General features: G+C 39.0%; 3 protein-coding genes across 4 annotated transcripts; all 3 read right to left on the bottom strand.

Moving 5' to 3' along the window:
- Positions 1 to 711: 711 nt before the first annotated feature.
- LOC107081955 (zinc finger FYVE domain-containing protein 9-like) lies at positions 712 to 12,310 on the bottom strand. The gene is made up of 16 exons (XM_015370342.1): positions 12,183 to 12,310; positions 10,053 to 10,822; positions 9,852 to 9,951; positions 9,574 to 9,776; positions 8,373 to 8,484; positions 6,644 to 6,766; positions 6,368 to 6,523; positions 6,036 to 6,260; positions 5,868 to 5,950; positions 5,627 to 5,731; positions 5,391 to 5,541; positions 3,667 to 3,747; positions 3,234 to 3,396; positions 2,960 to 3,065; positions 2,686 to 2,865; positions 712 to 1,368 (listed from the first exon to the last, which is right to left on the bottom strand). The coding sequence occupies exons 1-16, from the start codon at positions 12,244 to 12,246 to the stop codon at positions 1,207 to 1,209; spliced, it is 2,784 nt and encodes a 927-aa protein (XP_015225828.1). The 5' UTR covers positions 12,247 to 12,310; the 3' UTR covers positions 712 to 1,206.
- Positions 12,311 to 12,609: 299 nt separating this feature from the next.
- On the bottom strand, positions 12,610 to 18,502 carry LOC107081962 (transcription factor BTF3 homolog 4). 2 transcript variants are annotated; one of them, XM_015370350.1, is made up of 6 exons: positions 18,435 to 18,502; positions 18,090 to 18,151; positions 15,045 to 15,158; positions 14,750 to 14,951; positions 13,586 to 13,648; positions 12,610 to 12,938 (listed from the first exon to the last, which is right to left on the bottom strand). In XM_015370350.1, exons 1-6 carry the CDS (start codon positions 18,487 to 18,489, stop codon positions 12,892 to 12,894), a joined length of 543 nt encoding a protein of 180 aa, XP_015225836.1. In that variant the 5' UTR covers positions 18,490 to 18,502; the 3' UTR covers positions 12,610 to 12,891. The 2 variants fall into 2 exon arrangements, with proteins under 2 accessions (XP_015225836.1, XP_015225837.1); XM_015370351.1 differs by having other exon boundaries at positions 12,611 to 12,938; positions 18,321 to 18,463.
- A 2,289-nt stretch (positions 18,503 to 20,791) lies between these two features.
- On the bottom strand, positions 20,792 to 23,362 carry LOC107081969 (prostaglandin F2-alpha receptor-like). Its single transcript, XM_015370358.1, has 2 exons — positions 22,568 to 23,362; positions 20,792 to 21,341 (listed from the first exon to the last, which is right to left on the bottom strand). The coding sequence occupies exons 1-2, from the start codon at positions 23,360 to 23,362 to the stop codon at positions 21,042 to 21,044; spliced, it is 1,095 nt and encodes a 364-aa protein (XP_015225844.1). The 3' UTR covers positions 20,792 to 21,041.
- Between the last annotated feature and the right edge of the window lie 1,607 nt (positions 23,363 to 24,969).

The following is a 24,969-nucleotide window of genomic DNA, read 5'->3' as shown; positions in this document are numbered from 1 at the left end:
AAGTAAAGTAAAAATATCAGAAAAATCTACTTGAGTACAGTAACGAATTATTTGTACTTCATTACTTCCCATCTCTGACTGTTAGATCAATACAGTTCTAACAGCATAACTCCATTTTCTTTCTTATGCCTTGGTGACATGATAGCTCACATAATTATCTGATAGTTACAGCTGACTGAAATATTGTTCAGGCGAGAAAATGGCAACAATTTTTGTTCTCTAAAAGTGACAGCAGGTGACATTTGCTTCAAGAAAGGGAGTGATGGCCTAGTGGTTAGAACAGTGCGCATGTGCTCCTAGAAGGTTGCAAGTACCCAATTTGATCCCCACAGACTGCCACTTTGGGTCTCCAAGCAAGACCCATAACCCCACACTGCTCACTGGGTGCCACACAATGGCAGCCCACTGCTCTCCAATGGGTTAATGCAGAGGTAAATTTCTCCAGTGTGAGATGAATTATGTCCAATTATTATTCTTAATAAAAACATCTTCACTTTCTTAAAGCAGGGGATCCTTCTGACTTAGAAAAAATTGTTTCTTGCCAATGACAAGGAAATCAAAACCACGTGTATTAAGTCTAGAAATACTTTTCAAAAACCTTAAGTGCATTAAAGAGAAAGAAAATTCCCATCTGACATATTTTTATAAAGTTAATAAAAAAGGGAAAATATAACTTCAGACAAAAGGAGTCCTGACCAATCAATGTTCCAAGTTTATTTTCAAGCATACATTACTCTTTTTGAATAGTCAAATAAAACCCAAGCAGTAAGAAATCTTTAAGCATTCATTCGCTGTGTAAAATTACAACATATCTTCTACATTAATTTTAATAGTCATCATATTAAGGTCATGGGGTTAAATCCAGTTCCCACTTTGAAGATCTTCACCATGAAAACTCATGTGCTGCCTAGCGTAGATATAAGATAACAAATAATAAGCTAATGAGGTCCAACTACATTGCAGCAGTATCTTTGTTCTGATGATCCATCATGCAGGGCCCTGTTTTTATTTTTGAAGCGGGTGGCATTAGATCAGCTAAGAGTCAGACCACTTGGATCTCGTGATAAATAGCTGGAGTGGCTGCCGGCTCTGGATGAGATCCAGGTTTTCGTCTTTTGATGAAAATAATACCCTTGAAGGAGAGCTGGAGGAGTGGTCTGAGTTCTAGGATAAATGAGTGGGTGGATGCAAGAGTGCATACGCTCTTTAAGTAATGTCCTCCAGGATGTAAAAGATGAGCTCCATCACTAAAGGCTGTTCACCTCTCTTGTGGCCCCTGCTGTGGATGACTGGAATCAGAACGTTATCCAGGGAATTGAGGTACTGAGCTGGGAGAGGCTGCCCATTGCTCCCAGCAACAAATCCCACCTGGAATCATAAAAACAAACAAAGCTGCTGATTAATTTTAGTGCAGTCACAAAGGAGATTATACAATACACCATCTTCTAAGCAGAAGGTAAAAGGCTGCATCCTTTTTCCTTTTATTTTAGGCAAAAGAAAAAAGATTTGGGTATTTTATATTAGCATTTTACAAAAGCACCATTGGCTTACCCCCTAGTAAACCATTAATAATGAATGTAACTGAGGCTTTTGTATTCATTTATCATTTTGAAGCTTAGAGTTAGTGGAAACCTAATTGTTAATCCATTACTTCCTGTTTCCCTGACTGTAAATGATGCAATATAGATAAATTACTTTTAGTTTTTTAAGGACTCATCTATTCAACACGTACAGTGAGCATAATGGTAGGGTGGTGCAAATATTCCCCCAAATTCTCCAGCAAACAGGGGAATCCTTGAGCCACCATGTCTCTTTGTCCATTAGATACTTGCAACATGCCATGAGAAAAGCCTTTTGTGTCTTATCTTCACAAACAGATAGCTGTAGAGATTAGTCATCTGTTCTGGGATGAACTGGAACTGTGTGCTTCAGCTGGGGTAAGAGCATTTCAGCCTGGAATACTGAATTTGCTACTACTGTACACACACGTGGTTTTACCGGACTTCTCCCTAGACACGCCTCTGTTTACATATTCCAGTAGATGTAAATAAGCCCTGCACGTGTGATCCTGCCTGCTGCACGGTCAAAAATGATGACGTCTCACGCGGAAACAATGTGAGCAGTGAGTTGGAGAAGCTCACAGAAGCAAAGGCTCAGAGATTTCTAAAAAGCTAAATCGGATTAATTAAAGAATGTTCACCGTTAACATGGATCACACAAACTTATTACTAATAGTGTGTTAGAAATGCAGAAGTGTGCCAATGAAAATGTGAAGCTGCAATATTTAAATAAACACAAAGTCATACCACTTAATGGATATTTCAAATCCCAATAAATAATGTGGGGTCTGCTGAGGAGAAGGGAGCATGTGAGAAGGTCAAAGAGCCCCATCCCTTTGTGTTATTGGAGAGGACTGTTTTTCTTTGGGTACTCTGTCTTCTATTTACTGAAAGCAAGCATATCAACTGCTCTATCATCTTCCGTGCTAAATTGGTTTGAAAATTAAAACTGAGGGAAGTTGTGCAAAGTTGTGTGTGACCACCATCAAGATTGAATTCGTTTTTTTTTTTCTTTTTACAAATCTTTATCAAGCCTGGCAAAACATTTGTCCACATCTGTATTTCGCAATGGATTTAAATCTGCCACGAGTAAAACATCAAAACAGCACATTTGTTAGTTTCTGACCTCATGAGAATTGAAAGTGACCCGCAGCCCCAGTTTGGCCATGCCGTCCTCCTTTAGCAGCTTCAGGTGAGGACACAGGGCCAGGCAAAACGCCCGGGCGATGCGCTCCGTCAGCCGGCTCTGCTCTGCGGAGTCGGTCACTCCTCTCTTGGGATTGTGGCCTCCTACCAGGAAGAACACCTGCACAGCGAGGGGTTTACATACAATAAGACATCTGCAGATTAAAAGTCAACATCCATATTTGTTTTTTTTTTTAGAAGGCAATCAGATGTACTTCTGTCCAGCGAATGATCTTCCCATTTTCTTTGTGTTCAGACTTTTGAAACATCTTCGTACTATTGATGGACTCCATGGATTTCCCATCGATGGGGCTTATGACCCTGCATGTTAAAATAATTGCTTAGGTCAGAACACATGGAAACCATCCGTCCCTTTGAATCCTGAATTGTTGTTACAGGAAAGTGAGTGTTTATGTCAGTTTATAACTCTGTTTTGACTTGTATTGTTCTGAGGACTGAACTCAGCTTCAAACAGGTGGAAGCACCAACCCCTTATTCACAGTGCACTTCTCCTCCACCCACTGTAAACAAACAAGTTCCCGGCTCTCTGGTTGGTCCAGCCGCCCACATGTGACGGTGTAGTCTTTCATCTCCCGGAGCGACCGGCGGATCTCCGCCATGGTCTCCACGGTGACCTGAACCATAAGCCCATCTAAGGAGAAGGGGAACAGCGATACAAGAAAAACACACAAACAGACACGAGTAGGGGGACATACACAGGTACACATGGATCAACAGGTAACAGCACAGTCTTGACAAACACACAGAAACTCCTGTTTGTTAAACTGTCCAGAAAAACACAAATAAAATAATATTCTGAATATACTAGTCCAGAGGAAAGGATGTTGGATGAGAAATTTCTAGACAGCAGGTAAAATTTCAAATGTTTGTGTTTTCTGACTTATATCACCAGATATCCTACCCTCTACGATGCTAGACTTGGCCAGGCATCCAGAGGAAGCTTTTAGGGCACTGCTGAATATAAAAAAGCATGATCCAGTGACTAGAAAGAGAAAAAGACAAAGAAGGAAAAGGGAAAAAGTTATAATTAGCTTCAGAGCATTCTTTGCCCCCTGGTGTTCCAAAGCTGAAACAACAGTCTGAAGTTTTTGTTGAATGTGTGTTTAAAAATGGCTTTATAACATTTTTTTTTTACGAAAGAAATAATAGCTACAAATGGTACAACTACTTAAATTAAATAATAACTAAAAACAACAATGGGGTTACTTTGTGTTTTTCCCACATACTAAAAAGTCTAAGAGCAATTGGTCTCTCTAAATTGCTCTTAGTTGGTTTGTGCATGGTTAGTCTTGGGTGTATCAATGTTGTCCTGTGGCGGACTAAGGATAGAGTGAACTTTAATTCATGATGCTTCATCCAGCAGGTAATTTATTTTCAATTTGCAACCAATAAGGACTAAAGACAGGAAGATAGGACAGCTTTAGTCTGTGAAAGATAAGGGATACGTGCTTGGAAATGTATATATATAAACAAAGCTAAGCCATCCTCTAAAGCAGGGGTCACCAACCTTTTTAAGGCTGAGGGCTACTTCATGGCTACCGAGTCATAGGAAGGGCTACCAATACTGACCTATGAACTGGAGGGATCACTGTTCACCTACAGTAAATCTCATCCATAAAAAGTCATTTTTATTCTTATTTTATTCTTTTATTCATTTCTAATTTTCTTTTTAATATTGTCATTTTGAAACCACTGAAATATAATGAAATAGTTAACATGATGAAATAATACATAAATGATTAAAAAGAAGAGGAACAGAATAAAAAAAATTTTAACTTAACCCACTAAGTGAGTTCTTCTATTTTCAGAAGACGAAGAGGGCACCCCATGTGGTCCTTGAGGGCCCCTTGTGCCCGTGGGCAGGGGGGGATTTACCATTGGGCAAAACTAGGCAGTTGCCTAGGGCCCCAAGTTCCTGGGGGCCCCATAAAACTCTGTTTACATTTATGGTTAATACAACTATTCCTTATTTGTGCACATTAATTATGTTTTTGATAAAAATCCTCTGGCTAAAATGCCATCAGAACACTGATAAATAGAGAGGAAAAAGGGACAAGAAGAGAGGGACAAACCCTAGAACAGATAATGGATGTCTATTCTATGAACATTTCTCTATCTGTAGAATGGGTCTGTTTTATGTCTTGTCTTCTCAGAGGGCCCCCTGCCTGTCTTTGCCTAGGGCCCCAAATTTCCTAAATCCGCCCCTGCCTGCGGGCACCGTGACCCCTGCTCTAAAGAGTTCATAGCTACAACTGAAGGATATCCTCTGCTTTTGCCTTTCATGCTAAAAAATACGGAAGGATATACAACATAAATATGTTCCCCTTAATAAATCATGAATTAACTGAGTTGGTCATGGTATTGTTGATGATAGATGTTTGTCAAATGAACTAGCGAAGAAAAACCTTTCGAAGAAGCCATTAATTTATCATTGACCAATGTCACACAGCATTGAAAATGCATAACCATTTTCAATGCTGGTCACACATAACCGAAAAAAAAAAAACATAAATAAAGGCAAAAAAATCACAGAAATTAAGAGAATAAAAAAAATTAAAAGAAGAACTTATCACAAAGTTCTGACTGTGTTGACGGCATCACATTGGTTTATGTGTGATCTGATACCTTTCCGAGGCTGGTTGTGGATGCTGATTGCCTGGGTTTGGTACTGGCCATCGTCAGTTTGCACACAGATGAGGTGGGAATCTGCTGCCTCATTGAAGGATGCCCCTATTGCCAGCACATGCTCATTGGACTTATTTATGGCCTTCATTAACTAAAACAAGTAGACAGAAAAAGCACACATTTACCAAATAAGCCATAATAAGATTGGATTTCCCTTTAAGGCTCTGTCTGTATACCTCATTATACCCGCTAGTCGGTATGTTTATAAGAGTCTTCTGAGCCTCTAGATCCACAGTGAGCCCCGGTATTAATGGTAAGCTGTAACGATAGTTCCTAAAGTCCTAAAAAACAGGAAGCATGAAGAGGTCAGTGTCTGGGTTGGGAAGTTTTGTACAGATTATGACACCAAACTTCCCTCTGATGCTGGTAATTGTGGTGTTGTAAGCAGTGAGAGCTAGCGCAACACTTTATACTCACAACTAACAGTCTCATTATGGTGTGACCTATTTCCCCAAACAGGGGCTTTCTGAGCCGCACGCTGTACAGAGGACACGGGTAAACTGGACAAACAGAAATAATGTGATTGACTCGGAAGGAAACTGATTACATTACAGCTGGAAGATGTCACTGAGTGGCTCTGCTTACATCTATACTCTGCACCTAGTCTCAGCATGAGGCGCAGGGGGAAGGCTTTAGCCCAGGGCACCTCTGCTCTGTGGACCAACAGACCAAAGAGGTAGGGCTGGTTGGGCAGAGGTAGACCCTGAAGGGATTGGAGAGTGGAGCGAACGTACAGGAATCCTGCATGCTCCTCGCTGTCTAGGAATGGTCTGCCGAACAGGAAGAGCGACAGGTGTCTGATAACCTTCCCTGCAGAAGCAAAGGACTAAAGGTCAGAGGGGTCATGATGACAGGGAAAACACCCTGAGAGGAAGGTCACATTCACCATTAATCCTGACCGGTCTAAAGCATCTTACCGCTCACAGTGTCCCTGTAGAGCTGGATGAAGTGACTGAAAATGTCTTTGGGGAAAGTTTTCTCTTCAGGCAGACACTGAAGGAGCACCACCACCTCCACTTGGCCCACAGCATGCATCCCCTTTGTTGTCACACACCAGCACTTCCTGTTTACATCTGATCACACATTTATGAGAAATTATTTTTATTTTTTTATGATTAGGGATTCTATAACAGCATTAAAATATATTTTTATTTTTCAATTTAGAGTGTTAGAAAAAGAGACCAAGTACATACAGTTCACAAGCTTGACCATAGCAAGAAGGTTGGCATTTAGAACAAACACAAGTGGCTTGGCCCGACTGTTTTCCAGCTCCTGAAAAAGCAGCATCTCAGACGGTTTCTCCTCCACAGTGTAGTCTGAGTGTGAAAGAAAAAAAATATAACACAGCTTAACTTATTTCAACATGAGTAAAATTAAAAAGGTCATAATGGAACCAAACAACCAACTTTTAAGAGTTAAGGAGGGTTTACGATGAAAAAAGTAATTTCCCTAGAAAGGGATAAATAAGAAGAGCAAACTTGTAAAATAAATAATGCAATAAAATCTATAAGTCGATGAAATGTGGAAAAAAGCCTGATTTGTAATAATTTACTTCTAAATATTTGCAATATTTTGCAGTTTTTAATCTAGTTAGCTAATAGAAAAAATATATATTTGGAAATAAAGTTGTCCTATGCATTTATTAAGCATAGACAAAATGCGGTAATCCAATTAATTAATGCTAAATACATTTAATTATCTAATCTTCTGATTTCACAAGCGAACACTGGTCATGTGATCAGCAGTTGTTTGCTCTGTCTTGACCAGCACACTACATTATACAACATCATGTTATTGCTAAATCTTTTTACATTTGTGGCTAAAAATTTTAATAAAATGATATAATTATATGCTACGAAATTTATTTAAAAAAGTCAAAACGATTCTATTACTTCCCATCATTACAGTATCAGTTGTTACACCAACTCATAAATATAGCAACTCTGCCAAGTTATTTCCTTATTTTGCAGTGTAATTATTTTGTATAATAAATACCGATTATGTTAGTAAACGCCCTTTGAAGTTAGTTGCACAATGCATTTGACAGAAGGGAGGAAAGAAAAATTAAAGAATATTTAAACCAAAAGCCTATCACGAAATACTTTCCATAACCCTATCAAAGTATGAGTTGGAAATGTCATTTTATTGTAGAAAACTTGTTGTCTACACTTAGCAGCTAGACTGCATTCCTTCAAAACTTGTTTTACTAAATTATCATTTAGTAAATGTTTATTTATTATAGCTTTTTTTAGTTTTGTGCTATTTGAATAACTATGTGAATTTATCCTTTCCTTTAATAAGAGGGTACCTAAACTTTCAAGCACAACTGTATATATTTGAGCATGTTTTAAAAAAAAAATCAAAAGATTTCAAACTAGTGCAGCCATTTCTTTTAGTGGTACATTTATATTTTTTTATCAACCCTGGAAAGAGAACAGATCAGACAAATTAACACAAACTCAAACTTAGTGGTACGTCCAAAGCTCTGACTAGGTCTCTAATTATTCATCCAGTGGTTTAACATGAAACACTTTTAACAGCATGATTTAAAAGTCATATGCTATGATGGGTAGTTAAAGAAAAGGGATACAAATAGAAAAAGCCTAAATTTGTCTTTTATACATACACCTTCGTTTTTAACAACAAACCTACTATAAAGATATGGATGGGTGGCGAGAGCTTGTTACAAAAACTATCTAATGAAGGATAAACTGATTTGTAGGCTGAGGAGGTTTCAGGATGTTCTGCAATTGCTGTTTTACTTTTACTCCCTTTGGTCTTTGTAAGATGCAGACATGCAGCTTTACATCAAGCCAAACATTTTTGATTTTCCTTGGTTTACACAAAGCTCACCCATATATTATTCCCTCCAAAGATTGATCTCCCTGCAAGGTGTGAAACAAAGAGCTGCTATAACCTCACCTCCTTTGACTCCAGTAGAAGTGAGGATGGGTGGAAGGCCATCTAAGGGGATGAGGTTGGCAGAGCTGCTCACTAAGGCTGTGGGGCCCCAACCATGAGGTCCACAGGCCTCCTAGAGTCACAGTATAGGAGAAGAGTACCATACATCTATAAATTTTCCACTGCCAAAAAAAAAAACTTGGATCTGGTAAATGCAGTGGAATGTAAAACTATTCAAACCCCTTTCAGTTTTTCCTCATTTTATGAAAATGAACTTCAATAACTTTGTTACTTACTTTAAAAAGTAGAAGGAACTAATGTCTTTCTTTATTAAATTTTTCTGTTTTTATGAATTGAAACCTTAAAAAAGTATATCTGCATTTGTAAAGATCTACTTTTAGTCTGATAGCTCCAAAACAAATTCTGTGCAGGCGGTAAAGTAATTACAAAAACACAATGAAGTTGTGCTGAAATACAGCGCGTCTGTAAAAGAACATTGTTAAACAAAACATGTTATGAATGCACAGATAATAATCTCAGAAGTTGTTGACAGGAAAACTACTCGGCAAAAATTCTTGAATTAAGTGTATTTTCCCTTATTTTGAGCAGGTAAATATGATGATTATGGAATGTAATTAGTATTTTTACTCTTAAAATAAGCTACCGTAATTATATGCACTTTAAATGAGACAATGTAATTTTTTTTCTTATTTTAAACGTAAATTGCTTTGTTCCATTGGCAAAGTGTCTCACTTACATCCTCGATTCAAGAAAAAAATATATACATTTTTTAAGAATAAAGTGCAGTGTAGAAGTCATGCAATCCAAACATTTGTCGATATGCATGAACGAGGATGAACAAAGCCAATCCTCAACAGGAAGTCAAAAGAAGAAGGTACAGGGCATGTAGGAAACACGGCAAACACACTGAGAAATGGCCTCCGATTGTGGAACCAAAAGGTTTTGGGCAATCATCCCCACCTTGAAACACGGTCGTGGCACCATCATGCTGTGGGAGTTAGTTCCGAGTGAAAACTGGTGGCAAGAGTGGAGTTACAGCTAAATACAGGACAATCCTAAAACAAAAGGTTTTAGAGGTTGGGGAGATTTTTTTTTTAATGGAGAGGAGGTCCACCTTCCAGTGTGCTAAATATTCTGCTAAAGTAAAATGTCTGAAATTAGCCTGTGTATCTGGGCTTCTTTTTTGATATTTTAAACCCACATTTATTGTTGTCCTCTGTGGTTTTACGGCTCTTCTGATCTGTGGGGAACCAGCTGGACTTCTAGCAGGCTCGCCCATCATTCGCCTCATCAGAGGTGAGAAGGTGGGTCCTCTCACCGGTGTGGTTGGAGCTGATTCGGACTGCTGGCTGCTGAGGATTTCATCTGCAAACCACACCCTCCTTTTACCTCTCGGAGGAGTCCCTGCAGGTAAAGATGGAGTAATTTGTTTTATGTTAACATATGTAGTACACAGAGAAAAATGAATGTTTTACTTACTCCTGATGAGGGCTGAATGGCAGGACACACAAACCCGCCCTTCCTTTCCATCCAGATGTGTTAGTCTAAACTTCAGATTGGAGCAAAGTGCACAAAAAACCTGCCAATGTACACACATGCATAGCAACATCATAGCTCACAAAACTGTTTCCCCTCAGACTTTGGAGATGTTCAGCTACCTAATAATGAAACTGCCCTCACCTTGCCACAGGCACGGCAGTGGTGCCTTCTCTTGGTAAATGTAAACTTGGTCCCACACTTCATGCAGACCTGCGCTTCAGCATCAGGAACCCAAACTGGAGCAACCTCTCCCAGGACGTCGCCTTGATCCTCAGACAGAACACCAGAGGAGCTCATCTGGGATTCATTATCAGGATCCACGGGAGGGTCTACATTCTTCCGCTTTGCTTCTATTCCACTTGTTGTGTGTATATTACTACCCTCCTCATCTATTGCTTCTGACCTGGCCTTCTTGAACTCCTTGGTCTTAATGCATGGTGCGTCCTGTGAAATGTCTGCTGCAGCTTCATCTAGGCTGCAGAAATGCTCTGGCTGCTCCAAACTACTTTCCTCCCTTTCCTTCTCCTCAATAACAGACTCCTCTTTTGACAGCAGAACTTGAGGCTGAATGCCTTCCACCTGACCTTCCTCTTCTGGCCAAGCGGGATTGGCAGGTGTCAAAACCAGGGTGCTGGAGGGGTCGCTGTCACCCCATTTGGAGATGGTGGTCACAGTGCAGCTACCTTCCTCCAGCTGGGACTGTGAAGCTGCTTTAGTTGGATGCTCCGGGGGGGTTTGCCCAGATTGGCCTCGAAATGTTGCATGTGAGGAGGCTTTGGAAGGAGAATGCGGTTGGAGTTGACTAGAGCCCAGTCCAGGTTTGGTCATGTCTCCATCTTTGAGGACCAGAAGGCAGGGTCTGCTCAGCCACTGCTGCTTGGAGACCTGGAGAGATGGGTTGTCTCCTTCATCTGTGCAGACAAATAGGGAGGCATACACATCTTTGTCTCTGACAGATCGTATTAAGTGCGACAGTGGCATACCTGGTGAAGTTTGTGAAGAAAAGTGTGAAGAAAATTGAACTCTGTTTTGCGTTTTAATAAAAAACTTTAGTGTCAAACCCTATTTCAAAAAATACCTTACTGCAATTACAGCAGCAGATTCTTTTGGACATCCCCCTTCCAGATCCAGATTGCTAAAGAGTGAATTGTTTTAGACATTTTTACTTAGTAAAAAAAGGACAAGTTATATATTCTGCCCAGGATTTTACCTTTGTTGTAACAGGACAACTACAACTTGCCTTTCCCTCTTTTCCATATATAAAAAATAAACGATTAAACATTTTGAAGAAAACCCATCCATCTCCTTTCAAAAACAATATGACAGCTGAGCATGATATTTCTGTTAAAGATGAAGGGAGCATATTGACCTAGACTTCTGGACATTCATGATTCCCACTGTGACATCTTGTCTGATGTGGTTTGATTACCATGTCCAATTAAAAATATATCCTCATGTACTTCCCCCATTGAACTAAAACCATCAAACGTAAATAAATAAATTAATTAATAAAATGCCATCTTCATCATTATGTCTTTAACAAGTGTTTAAAGGCATAGCAAATCAATAAACATTTTAACTTTAAAGAAAAAAAAAATCTTATTACGGTATTTAGCTTTTTAGTAACTAAGCAAAGTCAGTAAAAGTTCAGTCTCATTTCATGTGATTTTATATATATATTTTTTTCATTTAGTATGTATATGAATAATAATGTTCATTTTAAGAAGTAGATTTTAGTTTCCTCCTCTATAGCTTCAATTTAATGGCTTTATTAAATTTCAGAAAAGCTGCAAATGTAATTGTGATCTAATAGGCTACAGTAAACCCCAGAGGATTAATGGATGTCTGGGAGCGTCCGCAGGTAAATAAACGACAAACGCTGCAGTTCAAACTGCATTGCAGCTTCAATGAAAGGAGGAAAAAAAAGAGGAGGGGGGGTCTGGGTGTTTTCGCTCCTGGTGCAAGCAGAAAAAAAAAATCGTGAAAAGACTTAGTGAAAGCGGCAGCGGGCTGGCCGCGCGCTCTCCTATCGGGACGGTGACGCAGTCAGCACACACGTGCACAAGTGATTTAACCCGCAGGGGGGGGTATCAACACCGGCCGGCCGGCTGGCGGTAATGCGACATCCCCTCGGTTACATAATATCCATCCGGACAGATATGTGCGGAGAAAACGCGTGTTTGAAATGATGTGTCAGCGTTTTGTTCCATCATCCTGGAACATGAAACTGGACCAGCCTGCTTTAATGCATGCATGCATGCAGCTCCTTACCCTCAGTCACTTCCCCTAAAAGGCTTTCATTCTCGTCATCCCGGGCAGAGAAGAACTTCAGCATCTTATCCTGTTACATCTGAGTGCAGAGGAAGGAAGCAGCAGTGGCTTTCCTAAAAGCAAAGAGATGATTCCTGCCCCTGTCTCTCCAACCCCCCCTCTTGAGACCCCCCTCCCGAGTGTCTTTCTCTGCAGCTCTTTGAAGAAAATCAAGAGGTGTGCAGAATCGTCCCTCCTCGGTTCGCCTTCCAAACAGCCTGCAGGACACTGAGCAAGCCAAGATAGTGGAGTATTGATGCCAGCCTTATGCAGGAGCTGTCATGCTTTTACAGCAAGTCAGCAAAATACAAAGGTGATTCAACTCCGAGCATTCAATCTTAAAATGAGGTTTATAAAATCTCTACAAAGACCATGTAAAAAAAAGAAAAAAGAAAAATGTTCATCCCATTTATTTATCCATGAACACAAACATGTATTAAGACTGAGTGTCAAGCGTGTAAACCTCATTAAGACAAACATTAAGGTGTTGAGATTACACCACAAAACCATGTTTTCCACATGCTAACCGGACTCATTGGATAACTGTAAAGTAGAAAAAAAGTCTTTAGGGTCGTTGCAAATAAAAGGCGATTTTTTTTCTGGACAACATAAACACACAGGGAGGTTCCTGCTTCTTCTCATCCAGCCCATCAGCTCATCAACGCCTCGCTTAGTTTGCCTCGTTCTTTGAAGCTTCATCAAAGTTCTCCACCAGATCTACAACAAAGGGAAAAAAGTGTTGTTAGCTTTGAGGCTACTTTCTTGGCCGTAGTATTCCCACCATTTCAAAAATGTTTATTTTTTCAGAAGTTGGAGCCACAGCATTTTTTCATGAAGCAAAAATATACATTTTAGTGATCAGTCTCCTTCACCGTTTGCTGTGTCCAATGCAAGCTGTTTAGCCATCCTTGCAAACGATCCGTCCTGCAGAGCGATGGATCTCTGCAGCTCCTATAGAGCTGTCATGGGCCCTTGATACTGTTTTACACCTTAGCATTGCTTTAACTTCCTATGAAACTTTCTCCCTGATCTGTCTGCTGAGTTTTTGAGTCTTCACAGTCAGAAGCCTTCACATAACTGCTGTATCTTTACTGAAATGTCAATCGAAACACAGACTTCAACCTTTATTTGAATTTAAAAGGCAGTTGGTTGCAGTAGATTTTATAGAGTGGGCTCAATACAAATGCAGCACAGATTTTTTTATGCAATTTTTTTCAATCTTGAGCTACTATATCAATCAAGTGAACCTTATGGTGATAAAACATGAAAAAAGTTCAGAAGCGTATGTGAGACAAATTCAAATGAGAACGCTCACACTGGTTTACACAGTCTTTATAAAACGTTGGCGTTTTTAAAGCCCATACCTGGGACATCATCATCCTCCTCTTCTTCAATGTCTTCTGGTTTTGGAGCCTTGCCATCTAGAGCTGAGAGAAAAATCAAGATAAAAACAAGGATTCCTAAAAGCACATAATCTAAATCAGTAACCAGATAGTTATTTTGCAGCAATGGAGGAGGCTGTAGAAGGATTAATTTAAGAGGTGCAACAATTTTAAGCAGTTCCAGAAAAACCAAGCAAGATAATGCATATCTTAAACCACCCATTTTAATCTAAACAGCATCTCTCCATCTATAGCTTTCATAAAAAAAAAAAAAAGAATGTTGATTCAAATTTAATTCATTCATGAGCTAAATATAAACTTTTGCAACATTGCACACTGTAATGAACAGGTTTATATACTATTTGATTGGGGAATCATTGGGGGGTAAAGTAGGATGCATTCCTGCTCTGATTGCTAATAATGCACTGGGTCAATCCTATACGCATCTAAATAAACTTATTGCTCAATAAAAGCATATTTTTTTTTAAACACTGAAGGTCACAGAGTCGAGGATGTGAAAGTGAGCACTGCAGTTTTCAGCAACACTCTTTTATGACATTGTTCCATCCCCCATTCTGTCTGTGAAACAAGCTGGAGACCTTCTATTCAGAATAGAATGCCATTAACATGAACAGAAAAAAAAACAAAAAAAAAAACGGATGACTGCCTGCACATCAAATGTCTGTTATACAAAAACAAAACAACTATTCCAGTGATAAAGGTCTTGCTTAGTGTGTAATACACTTGTTATAAGGACATTAAGATCTGTTCGAAATAACATCTGTTATTAACTTGGAGGGCTGATCTTAATTTCTTGACCCAACCATCCCAGCTCCCTCCATGCATGAAGAAGGTCTTTATGATATAAATGAAGAACTGCACCACTTCCTGTCTTCTCTCTCTCCAGAACAATGGTGGAAATTCTTGCAAGGGTTTTGGATAAAATGATACAACAGATAAAGAAGTGAGTTATCTATGTAGTCACTAATTACACATGTGTACAGCAAATCTATGTAAAAACTCCACACCTCCACACCTCATGCTAATAAAACAAACAAAATAAAACAGCTAAAAAAGGAAGCGATTTTTTTTGTAGATCCACACTAACAGCTGTAGACAGGACTTATCCACCTGAGCTGCACCCACCTTGGCGGGGGAAGTGTTCAGCCAGCTTGCGCAGGCTGCTGAGGCTGTCCGCTCCCAGCTGGCTGAGGATGCCAGGAAGCATCTCTGTGAGCTGCTTGGTCTCAGCGTGGCCCGTGATGGCAAAAGTGTTGGCGGACAGAGACGCCTGAACCTTGGGGTTGTTAAAGTGGATCACAGTCCCATCGTCCTTGATCATGTTCACCTTGAGGGGAGGAAGGATGAATTAAGTTGGAAGGAGAAAAAAAATTGCATGGGTCATTGTAACATATAAAACTGCTCGATTTATTGCTGGTACCTCCTCGATTCCAGCTATGCTGTTGACAACTAACTTCTTAAGTGAACTCTGGAGTTTTTTGTCATCTGCGGATGCGGTTCTGTGCACCACCTTCTTCTTCCTGCGAGCTGAGCCCTGAAAACAAAACACAATAAACTCTTTAAGGATAAAAAAAAATGTGCAAAAGAGCATAAAAACAGCAGAAACAAAAAAAAAAAAAATCAATCTTTTTGACATATTTTGGTGTCTAAAAATGAAAGATAATTGGAATTCCACCACTATTTTTAGTGCATAATTGTGAGGTGAAAGGAAATATATACATGGTTTTGAAAAATATGAATCTGACGCCCTTAACTAAAATATATTACAAAAATCAGCAGCTTTAGATGTATTATATATATATATATAGTAAATAGAGCCAACTTATGTAATTTGAGTTGTGATTTAGCGGTTCTGTTAAGTTCCCAGAGGCTTATTAATGTCATTAGAGAACAAACAGCATTAGAGATTAAGCAATGGGTGAGGTTCTAAATAAATGTGAGACTTTAAACAGTCGATCCAGCACTGCTCAGTCCATCATTTACAAACGATAAGAGTAGAGCATGACTGAAAACCTACCAGGACATGGCCGTCCACTTAAACTGGACAAGAAGAAAAAAAACAGAGATGCAGCCAAGAGGCCCATGGTGACTCTGAGGGAGCTGCAGAGAGTCTTAGCTCAGGTGGGAGAATCTGTTGACAGAAACACCATGAGTTGTGGGATCTAACCTTTGTAGAGAAAATAAAGATAAAAAAAAGCCACTGTTGATCAAACAGTTAAAGAAGCCATATCTCCAGTTTGCCACATCCAGAGTAGGAGCTAAACTAACACGAGGGAGAATGTCTTATATTAAATAAGACTTTCCTGATGAAAACACCACTGCAACAAGCTAACGTGGTGGAAGCATCATCCTCTGTGATGATTTTCAGCAACAGGAACAAAGAAGATGGTCTCAGTTAATAGATTAGCTAATAAAGGCCAATCCTGAAACCAAAAAGACTTCTAAAGATTTCTGATTAAAGGGGAGATTCCCTGTCAAACAGAAGAATGTCTTTAACATGAGAGTTACAGTAGAGGGGATTAGATATAAGGTATATTTCTATGTTAGAATAGTCCAATCAAATTGCAGACCTAGATCCAACAGAGATTATGTAACAGATTGTAGCTGTTCTTTTTCCAATCTACCTGAACAGAGCTCAGTCTCAGTCTTAAAATGTGGAAACCTGGTAGAGACTAATTCTGCAGCTTTAACTACAGCGAACCATGTTTCCTTTTCCTTCTACTTCCCAATTATGCAGTACTTGGACTTCGTTTAATCCAGAAAAAAACTCAATAAGGTATTTACAATGTTGCTGTTGTGACATAATGACAGAAAAAAAGTTTCACTTCTTTAATGGATAGACTACTGTGTTCCTGGAACTGGAGAGTCTGGGCCATTAAAAGTAGCCTTTATTGCTTTTTTTTGGGAATACATTTGTAACATGTCATCATTGCCATCTTTCCAATGTGGTCAAGAACGAACCTCATAACTTAAAGAATAGCTGTGGTGAGCACAGATGAAAGTTGAAACCCCTTGAAATGCGTGTTTTTTCATTTTGTTTTTAACAGATATTCAACTACTTTTAATATAAAAAACAAAAAAATTCACACTTTGGTGTGATCGATGTTTCCACACTTCCTCTTGCAAATATTTCTACAGAAGTTTCGCTTTAATTCAGGAAACAGGAAGAAAGAAAATAAGATTTAAGAGAAGAAAGAAAAAAAAAAAAAGAAAAGAAATGACAGAAGCAGAGGCATAGCCAGAAAATTTTAATAGGGGTGGCCAGTCAAAAACCAATGTACACTGAGGGGTGGCCAAAAGCGAATAGGCGCCAGAACCTCAGGGTCAATCTAAACCGGAACGAGTAAAACATCCATATTTTCTAAATATGACTAACTTTACTTTCCTACAGCCTTTGCTAACAAATAGACGCGTATATTTAAACATTCATTCTGTCTAAATAAAAGGTTTAGTGGTCAAAATTTCTGGGGCGAACATCTTTTCCATTGTCAATACTTACCTACTATTATCAAAAATTGTTCTTTATAAAATTAATATTTACATGGACTAATATCTATATTAAGTTATTATTAAAGTAATTACTTATACATGATTTCACTGAAGACTCCTAGATGACTTGCAGAGACACATAATTTTCTCTTTACCCCATATAACACATAATGTAGTTCTGAAGAGAGCATGAATTCTGTATGTATTACCTTTAATGTTAGTATTTTGATATGCATAATTAACCACAGCTTTTGAGTTGTCAAGTAATTGCTAATAAAGGAAAAATGTTAATGTTTAATAAGTTTTAATATTCTCCTTGAGAGTATTACTGCTGCCACCATCTGTATTGGTGGGGGTGGCCAATGATTGGCTAAGGGTGGCCATGACAAGCTCTGGCCCCCCATCTAGCTCTGCCCCTGGAAAGAAGGATGAATGATGGAAAGTCAGACATTGAATGAAGCAAAGTGAGATGCAAAAAGGGATAAATGAAGGAGCAGCACAAAATGGGAAGGGGATAGTGATGAAGGGCGAAGGAAGGAAGGAAGGAAGGAAGGAAGGAAGGAAAAATGGAAGGAAGGAAGAAAAAATGGAAGGGAGAGAAGACAAGAAAGAAAGATGGTGAAAGATGCAAGTAATGATTGAATAAATGACACCAAATTACAAAGAGATGCGATAAAGGAAAAACAAAGAAAGAAACAATGAAGAGCACAGGGTTAGTGGGAGACAGCAGGAGGAAGAAGGAAAGAAACAAAAGATAGAGGTATGGGAAAAGGACATAAGAAAGGATGGGATTAAGGAAAGGAATAAGGAAAGTAATGATAAAGACTTAAAAATACCTTAATTTATCCGTACTTACCCAATATATATGTAATAACATACTTTCTTTAAGTGTAGGACTTTCAGACTTTTTTTCCCACGTCTTGCGAAATCAAAAACAATAAACCAACTAAAGGTCAGTGTGTATTGGACAGCTTACCTTTCCTCCTATCCGCACCTGAGCTTGAAGCTTAGCCAGTTTCTCCTGATTCATGCTGTCACCTATCAGGACAAACACCAGACATCAGCAGCTGTCTCTATAGGCTGCAACATTAGCCAGACATTTAGGGAACATCGTAGCAATAAAAACAATCTATAACAAGTGCACACAAGTAAATTAAGAAGCAGCTGATCCGATCAGCTGTTGATTAGTCAGTCTGCGTTTGTTTACCAGCTGCACAGATGAGCCTGAAACAAACAGCGCAGCCCTGCTCTCCTCTGAGCCCCAAACCTGGCAGTCTGCTCACACAGCAGCTCACACAGCAGCTGCTAAACCTGAACAAACCTGCTGAAGTCCCCGTTGGTAGCAGCACACAAGCATACAACAGTAGCTTTAGCATCTTCTTCGTTCCCGACCAGCAACAAGGGACTGTAATTGTGCTGCCACTTACTGGAGGTTTAATGTATTACAAAAACAAAAAAACACTGTCTAGCTGAAAAAAAAAAAAAGAATAATTAGGACAAATCAGAAGAGCCGAAAGGAACAGGAGAGAAGAGATAATTATTTCATGACTTAGAATAGGACACACAGGATTTAATAGGTCATTATTTTTAAAAGGGAAATATCAGACAGGGAAATGTGACTGTGGGGAAGATGAGAGAGTGGAACATGTTATTTTGAGTTGTAGGAAATATTGTTGATTTACTGCAAAAGGAATCAGGAAGTTGAGGATATCAGGTTATATTTGAGTTTTTGAAACAGATTCAATTGCATAACAGGATATAGTTTTTTTGTTTTATTTTGTTTTTGTCATGCACTCCACACTCCTTACCAGATGGTGGCGGTAATGCTCACCTAACATTTGCCAACCGCCAAAAAATAAAAATAAATAAAAATAAAAAATTACAAGAAGAAGAAGAAATGAATAATTAACTAGAATCATCCATGGTGATAATTTTTCTAGTTCATGTTTGATTAATTTATCCTAATATTGCCTTAATTCATGTTTTGATTTTGCAGTGTAACAGTTATTGTCCTTTGTTTGCAGTGTCAAAAGCATTTTTTATTTTGTCATAATAAAATCACTAACTAAACTGTATCTTATTCCGGATTTAATTTAATAAACAACACAGTCTAATCAACAAGAAGAGAAGGAAAGGGATATATTAGACTTAGAAAACTTTTACAGCTTTCCACACACTAAATGAACATTTCCATTCCATAAAGTGCAGCATTGATCAAAATTACAGCAGTGTGGGAGAAAAAAAAACATGGTGTAAAAGAACACATTGACATGGATGTTCAGAGCATTCATATATATGGTGCAAATATGCAGTATTTTTTGTTTGGTGATATCAGTGTGATGCAGAGTCTGTGACAAGATTTTGTTTTTTCCAGCAGTTCAACAATCTGATGGCAGTGGGGAAGAAAATGTTGCAGAATCTGCTGGTTGTGCATGGAATGCTGCGAAGCCTCTTCCCAGAAGGCCAGCAGGGAGAACAGTCCATAGTGGGGGTGTGAGGAGTTATTCATAATGTTATAAGCTCAGGATACGCAGCGTTGAGATGAAATATCTTTTATGCAGGGAAGAGGAGCCCCAATGATCCTTGGCAGTTCTAACCATTCTTCTCACTTTCTTCCAGTCTGAGGCGCTGCAGCCTCCACACCATTAAGTAAGACAGCTGGTCAGAACACTCTCTATGGTGCTTTTGTAGAAGGTGGTGAGGATGGGTGGGGGCAGGTGGGCTCTCCTCATCCTCCGCAGGAAGTACATATGATTTTGCACCATTTTGACGAATGAGGTGGTGTTTACAGTCCCCAGAAATTTGTTGCGTCTGACCACCTATTATATTTTATATTAAAAAGTGATTTATGAAGATCATGTCTGATGATTATCTTTTTGATAGATTCCTTTACCTAAGTCGTAGCTTTGTAAACCACCTTCGGCGCTCTTTTTCTTTAAGCTGCTTTTCTGACTTTTGCTCTCTTCAACCATGATATAGTGAAGCTGTTCCTCCATACATTAAAAAATGAGAAGAAGTAAATAAAAAAATGCAACAAAATAAACAAAAAAATTATGAGGGACTTAATTCATCCACCTTTTTTAATGTTTTCGACCCTGCCCTTAAATTTTATTGCAGATTTCAAGATAAACACACAGCCTACAGGTCCTTGGATAAAAATACCATGATGAGAGTTACACTGATGCATGCGAGACTAATGATGGATTATAAGCTAATGTATTGAGACCATCACACCAAAAATATGAAATGTATTGTCTAAGTTTAATGCTTGTCAATTGGAAAAATGTAATACATTAAATCATGAAAGTAACCATATTGTGAAAATATAGTAGATAGGTGAGAAGGGATTTACTCAGAGGCTTGATTAACCTCATAAATAGCACTGCCTATGATAACATAGAAACCACACTGTGTTTACTTTGTATGAGTTTATTTTATTACTGCATTAACAAGTGGGACCCTTTCACAGGTGTAAAATACAAAATAAAAGGTCAACTATCAACACCAATTTTTGTTCACTCTGCTGCAGCTAAAATAAATCACTTTTTGTAATTAAAATAAAGGAAAATTTTCACTTCCAAAATGTATTGATTAAACAAACTTGACCACTTAGATCAGCAGACATTTATTTTTGCTTTGTTTGGTTTCATGCAAGTATGGTACTCTGTTGCATTCATACATACCCATTACATGTCATTGTGTTACAATGAGTTTCTACACAAAAACATAGATATTAAATTTCCTGCAAACAATCCTCAAAAATATCCACATAGTTAAAAGCAGCTTATGCAACAAAGTAGAGATAATGATTCTCAGAGATCTGTTAATGCCACCTTGTTTAGGGAAGAACGCCACTGTCGTCTGTGTAGTCACTCAATAATGTTTTAATTCTGACACATCATTTCAATTAAAGGCTCCCGATCAGGACTCAGGTGATGAATTGGATGGTAGTGTCTGGAAGGGGCTGTCTGCTGTAGCGGAGGCAGTCAGATTTGTTCATCTCCCCGGAGCTGCCGAGCGTGCTGCGCTGCCAGCGGTGGAAGGTGTGAAGCTGTGAGCCCCAGCAGCTGTGAAACAACATGAAGATTTTCCTCAGAACAGCCTTTCTCAATAGGATGTAGACCCAGGGGTCCAAGATCTGATTCCACGTGGCCATCCGTACCATTGTCAACAGACTGAAGCTGGAGGATTCCTCTTTAGCTCTTGTGCTCAGAATGATGACATGGACCTGCAACATAAATATGGAACACAGAATAATAAAACTAGTGAAATACTAAGGCTACAAAGTTGAAGAAATGTGTGTTTCTTCGTCAGTTATTTTCTAGAAAAACAAAACAATCCATTTTATTATTGCAAGAAAAAGGTTTCATGTGAAACTTGCATAGTCGTTTTTGTCTTATGCACGAAATAGTCTGTATTTTCAGTTAAACTAAAATATTTAAGCACAAATAATAGGGTTGAGGTCTTGGTTATTCCACAAGCTGTATTGTCAATTCTAAAACAGGCTTCAATTTGTGTTCAGGGTTATTACCCAACTATATGAAAGTTTTACAAGAAAAGAGACTAGTCAGAAATAACCCAGTAACCAGTAAAGATGAAGAAAATCATACACTAAAATAATACTAGAATGCTTCTATCCATGTCCACAGTGGAACAAGTTATTATCATGACGTAGGTTTGCCAACAAAAGAAAATCTCACATAAAAAAGCCTCACCTTTAAGAAGAATCAACATTTTTTGCTACCTACACGTATAAACCAACTCCTTTCTTTTTTCAATGACTTTATTTATAGTTATTTTCTCTCGCAATACCATAAAAAAAGTCAACAACAAAAAAAGAACATCAACCAAAACAAACAAAAAATCTATCTGTTACAAATGTTTTATGGTCAGATGAGAAGAACACTGAGCTATTTCAACAATATGGTAAAATAATTTCTGCAGGAGTCACAGTGAGATTTTGAAAAGTCACAACACTTTACTGTCAAACAGTATCATAATAAGGGTATCTTTGCTGCCACTAACAACGGCTTTATTACACCACCAAAGTTGATGGAATAACGAGGGGATCCAGATATGGGACTTGATTCCAATCATTGGTTAAACAGTGGAAAATTGGACACAGCTAGGTGTATCAGTAGGGCAATGATCCAAAACACATCAAAAACAATAATTTTTTTTGGATTCATACTGATGCATTCATTTATAGAAACAGGTTTGCAAATGTTTAAAGAAAAAAAAACTATAAAGATAAATATTTATTTCATTGCACTGGGTTTTTAATGTGAAGCAGGTGTAAAGCAGCACTGTGTGACCAATTTTCATCTAATTCTTGAAACCTTTTGTGCTAAAGAATAAATAACTAATTAAGCCTCTGGAAATGGCACATGTAAAATAATGGATTCCTTCACAGAGAGTCTCCCAAGTAAGGATGCACTGAGAGGAAGGGCTTACCAGTAATGGCCCCCAGCACACGCAGGACACCAGCATGATAGCCAGGAGCTGGCAGATCATCTCCAAGTGGTAGGATGTTCCCCTGCAGCCGTGTTTGTGCCGCAGTCTGCCTTGCAGCAGGGCACAGCTTGCCAGAGTATTGCAAACAATGGAGAGCAGCAGTGCCAGCAAACCAAGAACAGAAAAGATCAGTGGCAACAGTATATCTAACCAGTCTTTGGGGTGTTCCATGTGAAAGAAACAAAAACTCCTGGAGCTCTGGACCTCATAGGGTCTCCTCAGCAGCAAAGGTAACAAAGCCACAATGGCAGCAAGCAGCCAGGTGAACCCAAGCAGCCTTCTAACGTGGTGGGAGGCCAACACTGTTGAGTGGAAGATAGGTTTAGTTACTCCGATAAAGCGCTCTACAGCCATGGCACTTGACAGAAACAAGGGACTGAGACCATAGAACACCATGCACACTCCAAAGATGCTGCACACGATGCCATGTGGATCGAAAGTGTCCCACTTCCTGTGAAAACGGTAAACGTGAAGTACCAGGGATCCATTGATGAGGTGACCCAGCAGGTCGGTGGTCACCAGGCTGCTGGCAAACAGCAGGAAGGATGCTTTGGACTTGATTCGATGGCGACTGTAGGATTTTATCAGAATGAAGAGAGCAAAGCTGTTGGAGAAAATACCCACAGTCATGGAGATGACGGACGCTGTCACAGACAGCTCCCTATGACAGAGGGTGTTGTTGGAGCCTCTGACCTCTGACCTGTATCGAGTTTCTGAGCTCTCATTGGACGACATCCCTTGCTACAATGTATGAAAAATATAGGGGGAAGAAAACAAACAAAAAAATAACTGACATGTTGCATTAGAGTTAAAAAGATATAATTTATGCAGTATTATTTTTCTGAGATTATGTTCTTTTAATGAAGATGAATGAAAATCTTTAAATAGTAAAATCTGCAAAGTAATTATTTTTTGATTGAATAATATTGTTAGATAAGTAATAATCAGTTTTTTTCAAGAGAGCTATTCTAATAACAGGTCTAAGCTTTGCTTTTGTTAAACACTTTAAAAAGTTAAATAAAGAAGGAGTTCTTACCTCCAGTTTTGTTGCCTCATGTGGTAAACAGCCACCCTAACTCTGTGCCTTCTGAGTCAGCAGAATAAAAAACGACATCTCACTTTGAAAGCCACACATTGGTGTTCCTTCTGCACTCAGGCAGGTGGAAAGCCTTAGTGAGAGCTCACAGCTGCTGCACAGGAGGCACCTCAGACTCAGATGCACCTTAGAATGTAAGATATCTGCTCTTGGAAGAGTGAGAGAGAAAGTGAGAGAGAGAGAGCGAGAGACCCGTGTCGTCAGTTTTTTTAGCCAGTAATCTGATTTATATCTCAGATGTGTTGCAGAATAACATATTGCACTGAAATCTCTAGTCACTGCATTTAAAACAAATACGCTTCATTAAAAATGCAAATCACCTTCCTGTTAACTTTGTGTCATGATGACCTGAAACCTGAGTTTATAGGCAGAAAAACACCTTATATATTCTGATGACTTTTCCTAGACTGACCCCAGCACTAGAAAACGTAAAATGTTATCCTTTTATCATCCCATAAAAGCTGTTCAGAAAAAAAGGTAAAATATGCTCTTTGGGTCATTTTGACCCAAGAGTCATGCTGCATTAAAATCCCAGTCACAGAGTCAAGTTACACACCGAAAAGATGTGAAAATGCTTTAGTTCTAAGATCTTCTCCATCAGGAAGCACTGCCTGCACACTGCCAGCCAACAGGTGTCACTGTAGATCAGCTGGTATAGAAATGCTGGAGCATGGAGAATCTCTTGTTGGATTGAATGGTAACCACAAAGACAAATTGGCAGCCATACAAAAGGTCTGGGAAGAGTGAATGGAATGGCTGACACACCTGTACAACCCAGGCTCTGACGTAACAGTGGATTGGCAGCTAGTTCCATTCCATATTTTATTTTCATACCTGTACTAGCATTAGTAATTTGTGACACACTAATTACTGATGCTAATCTCTTCTGTTCAAAGGTAGTAGACGGCCAGCAAGCCAGCCAAATATGTGGTTAAATTATGGGTGGCCAGCAATGCTAAATCCAGCTACTCTTGGAAGATGCAACTCCACACCTGAAATCCAGCCAGTGTAGGCCAAGAGAAAAACCAGGGGATATAGGCTGTGCTTGATTCTGTAGAGGGGGATCACAATGTCAGATGTGATAGTTTCTTCACCTCTTTCAAAGTACGACAGCGGCTCCTGAAAAGGGAGATCACCATGGTTGGCACTGTTTGAAAGAACAAGCTTGACCTGCACTGCTTGCATCAAAAGAGAGAGACATCCTCTCATCAAAGTTTGCCTTCACACCCACCACCACTCTGGTTTT

The sequence above is a fragment of the Cyprinodon variegatus genome, unplaced genomic scaffold, assembly GCF_000732505.1.
Source record: "Cyprinodon variegatus isolate N-32 unplaced genomic scaffold, C_variegatus-1.0 Scaffold45, whole genome shotgun sequence".
Lineage (NCBI taxonomy): Eukaryota > Metazoa > Chordata > Actinopteri > Cyprinodontiformes > Cyprinodontidae > Cyprinodon > Cyprinodon variegatus.
Note: the sequence above shows the minus strand (reverse complement) of the source record. Positions and strands in the feature narration are given on the sequence as shown.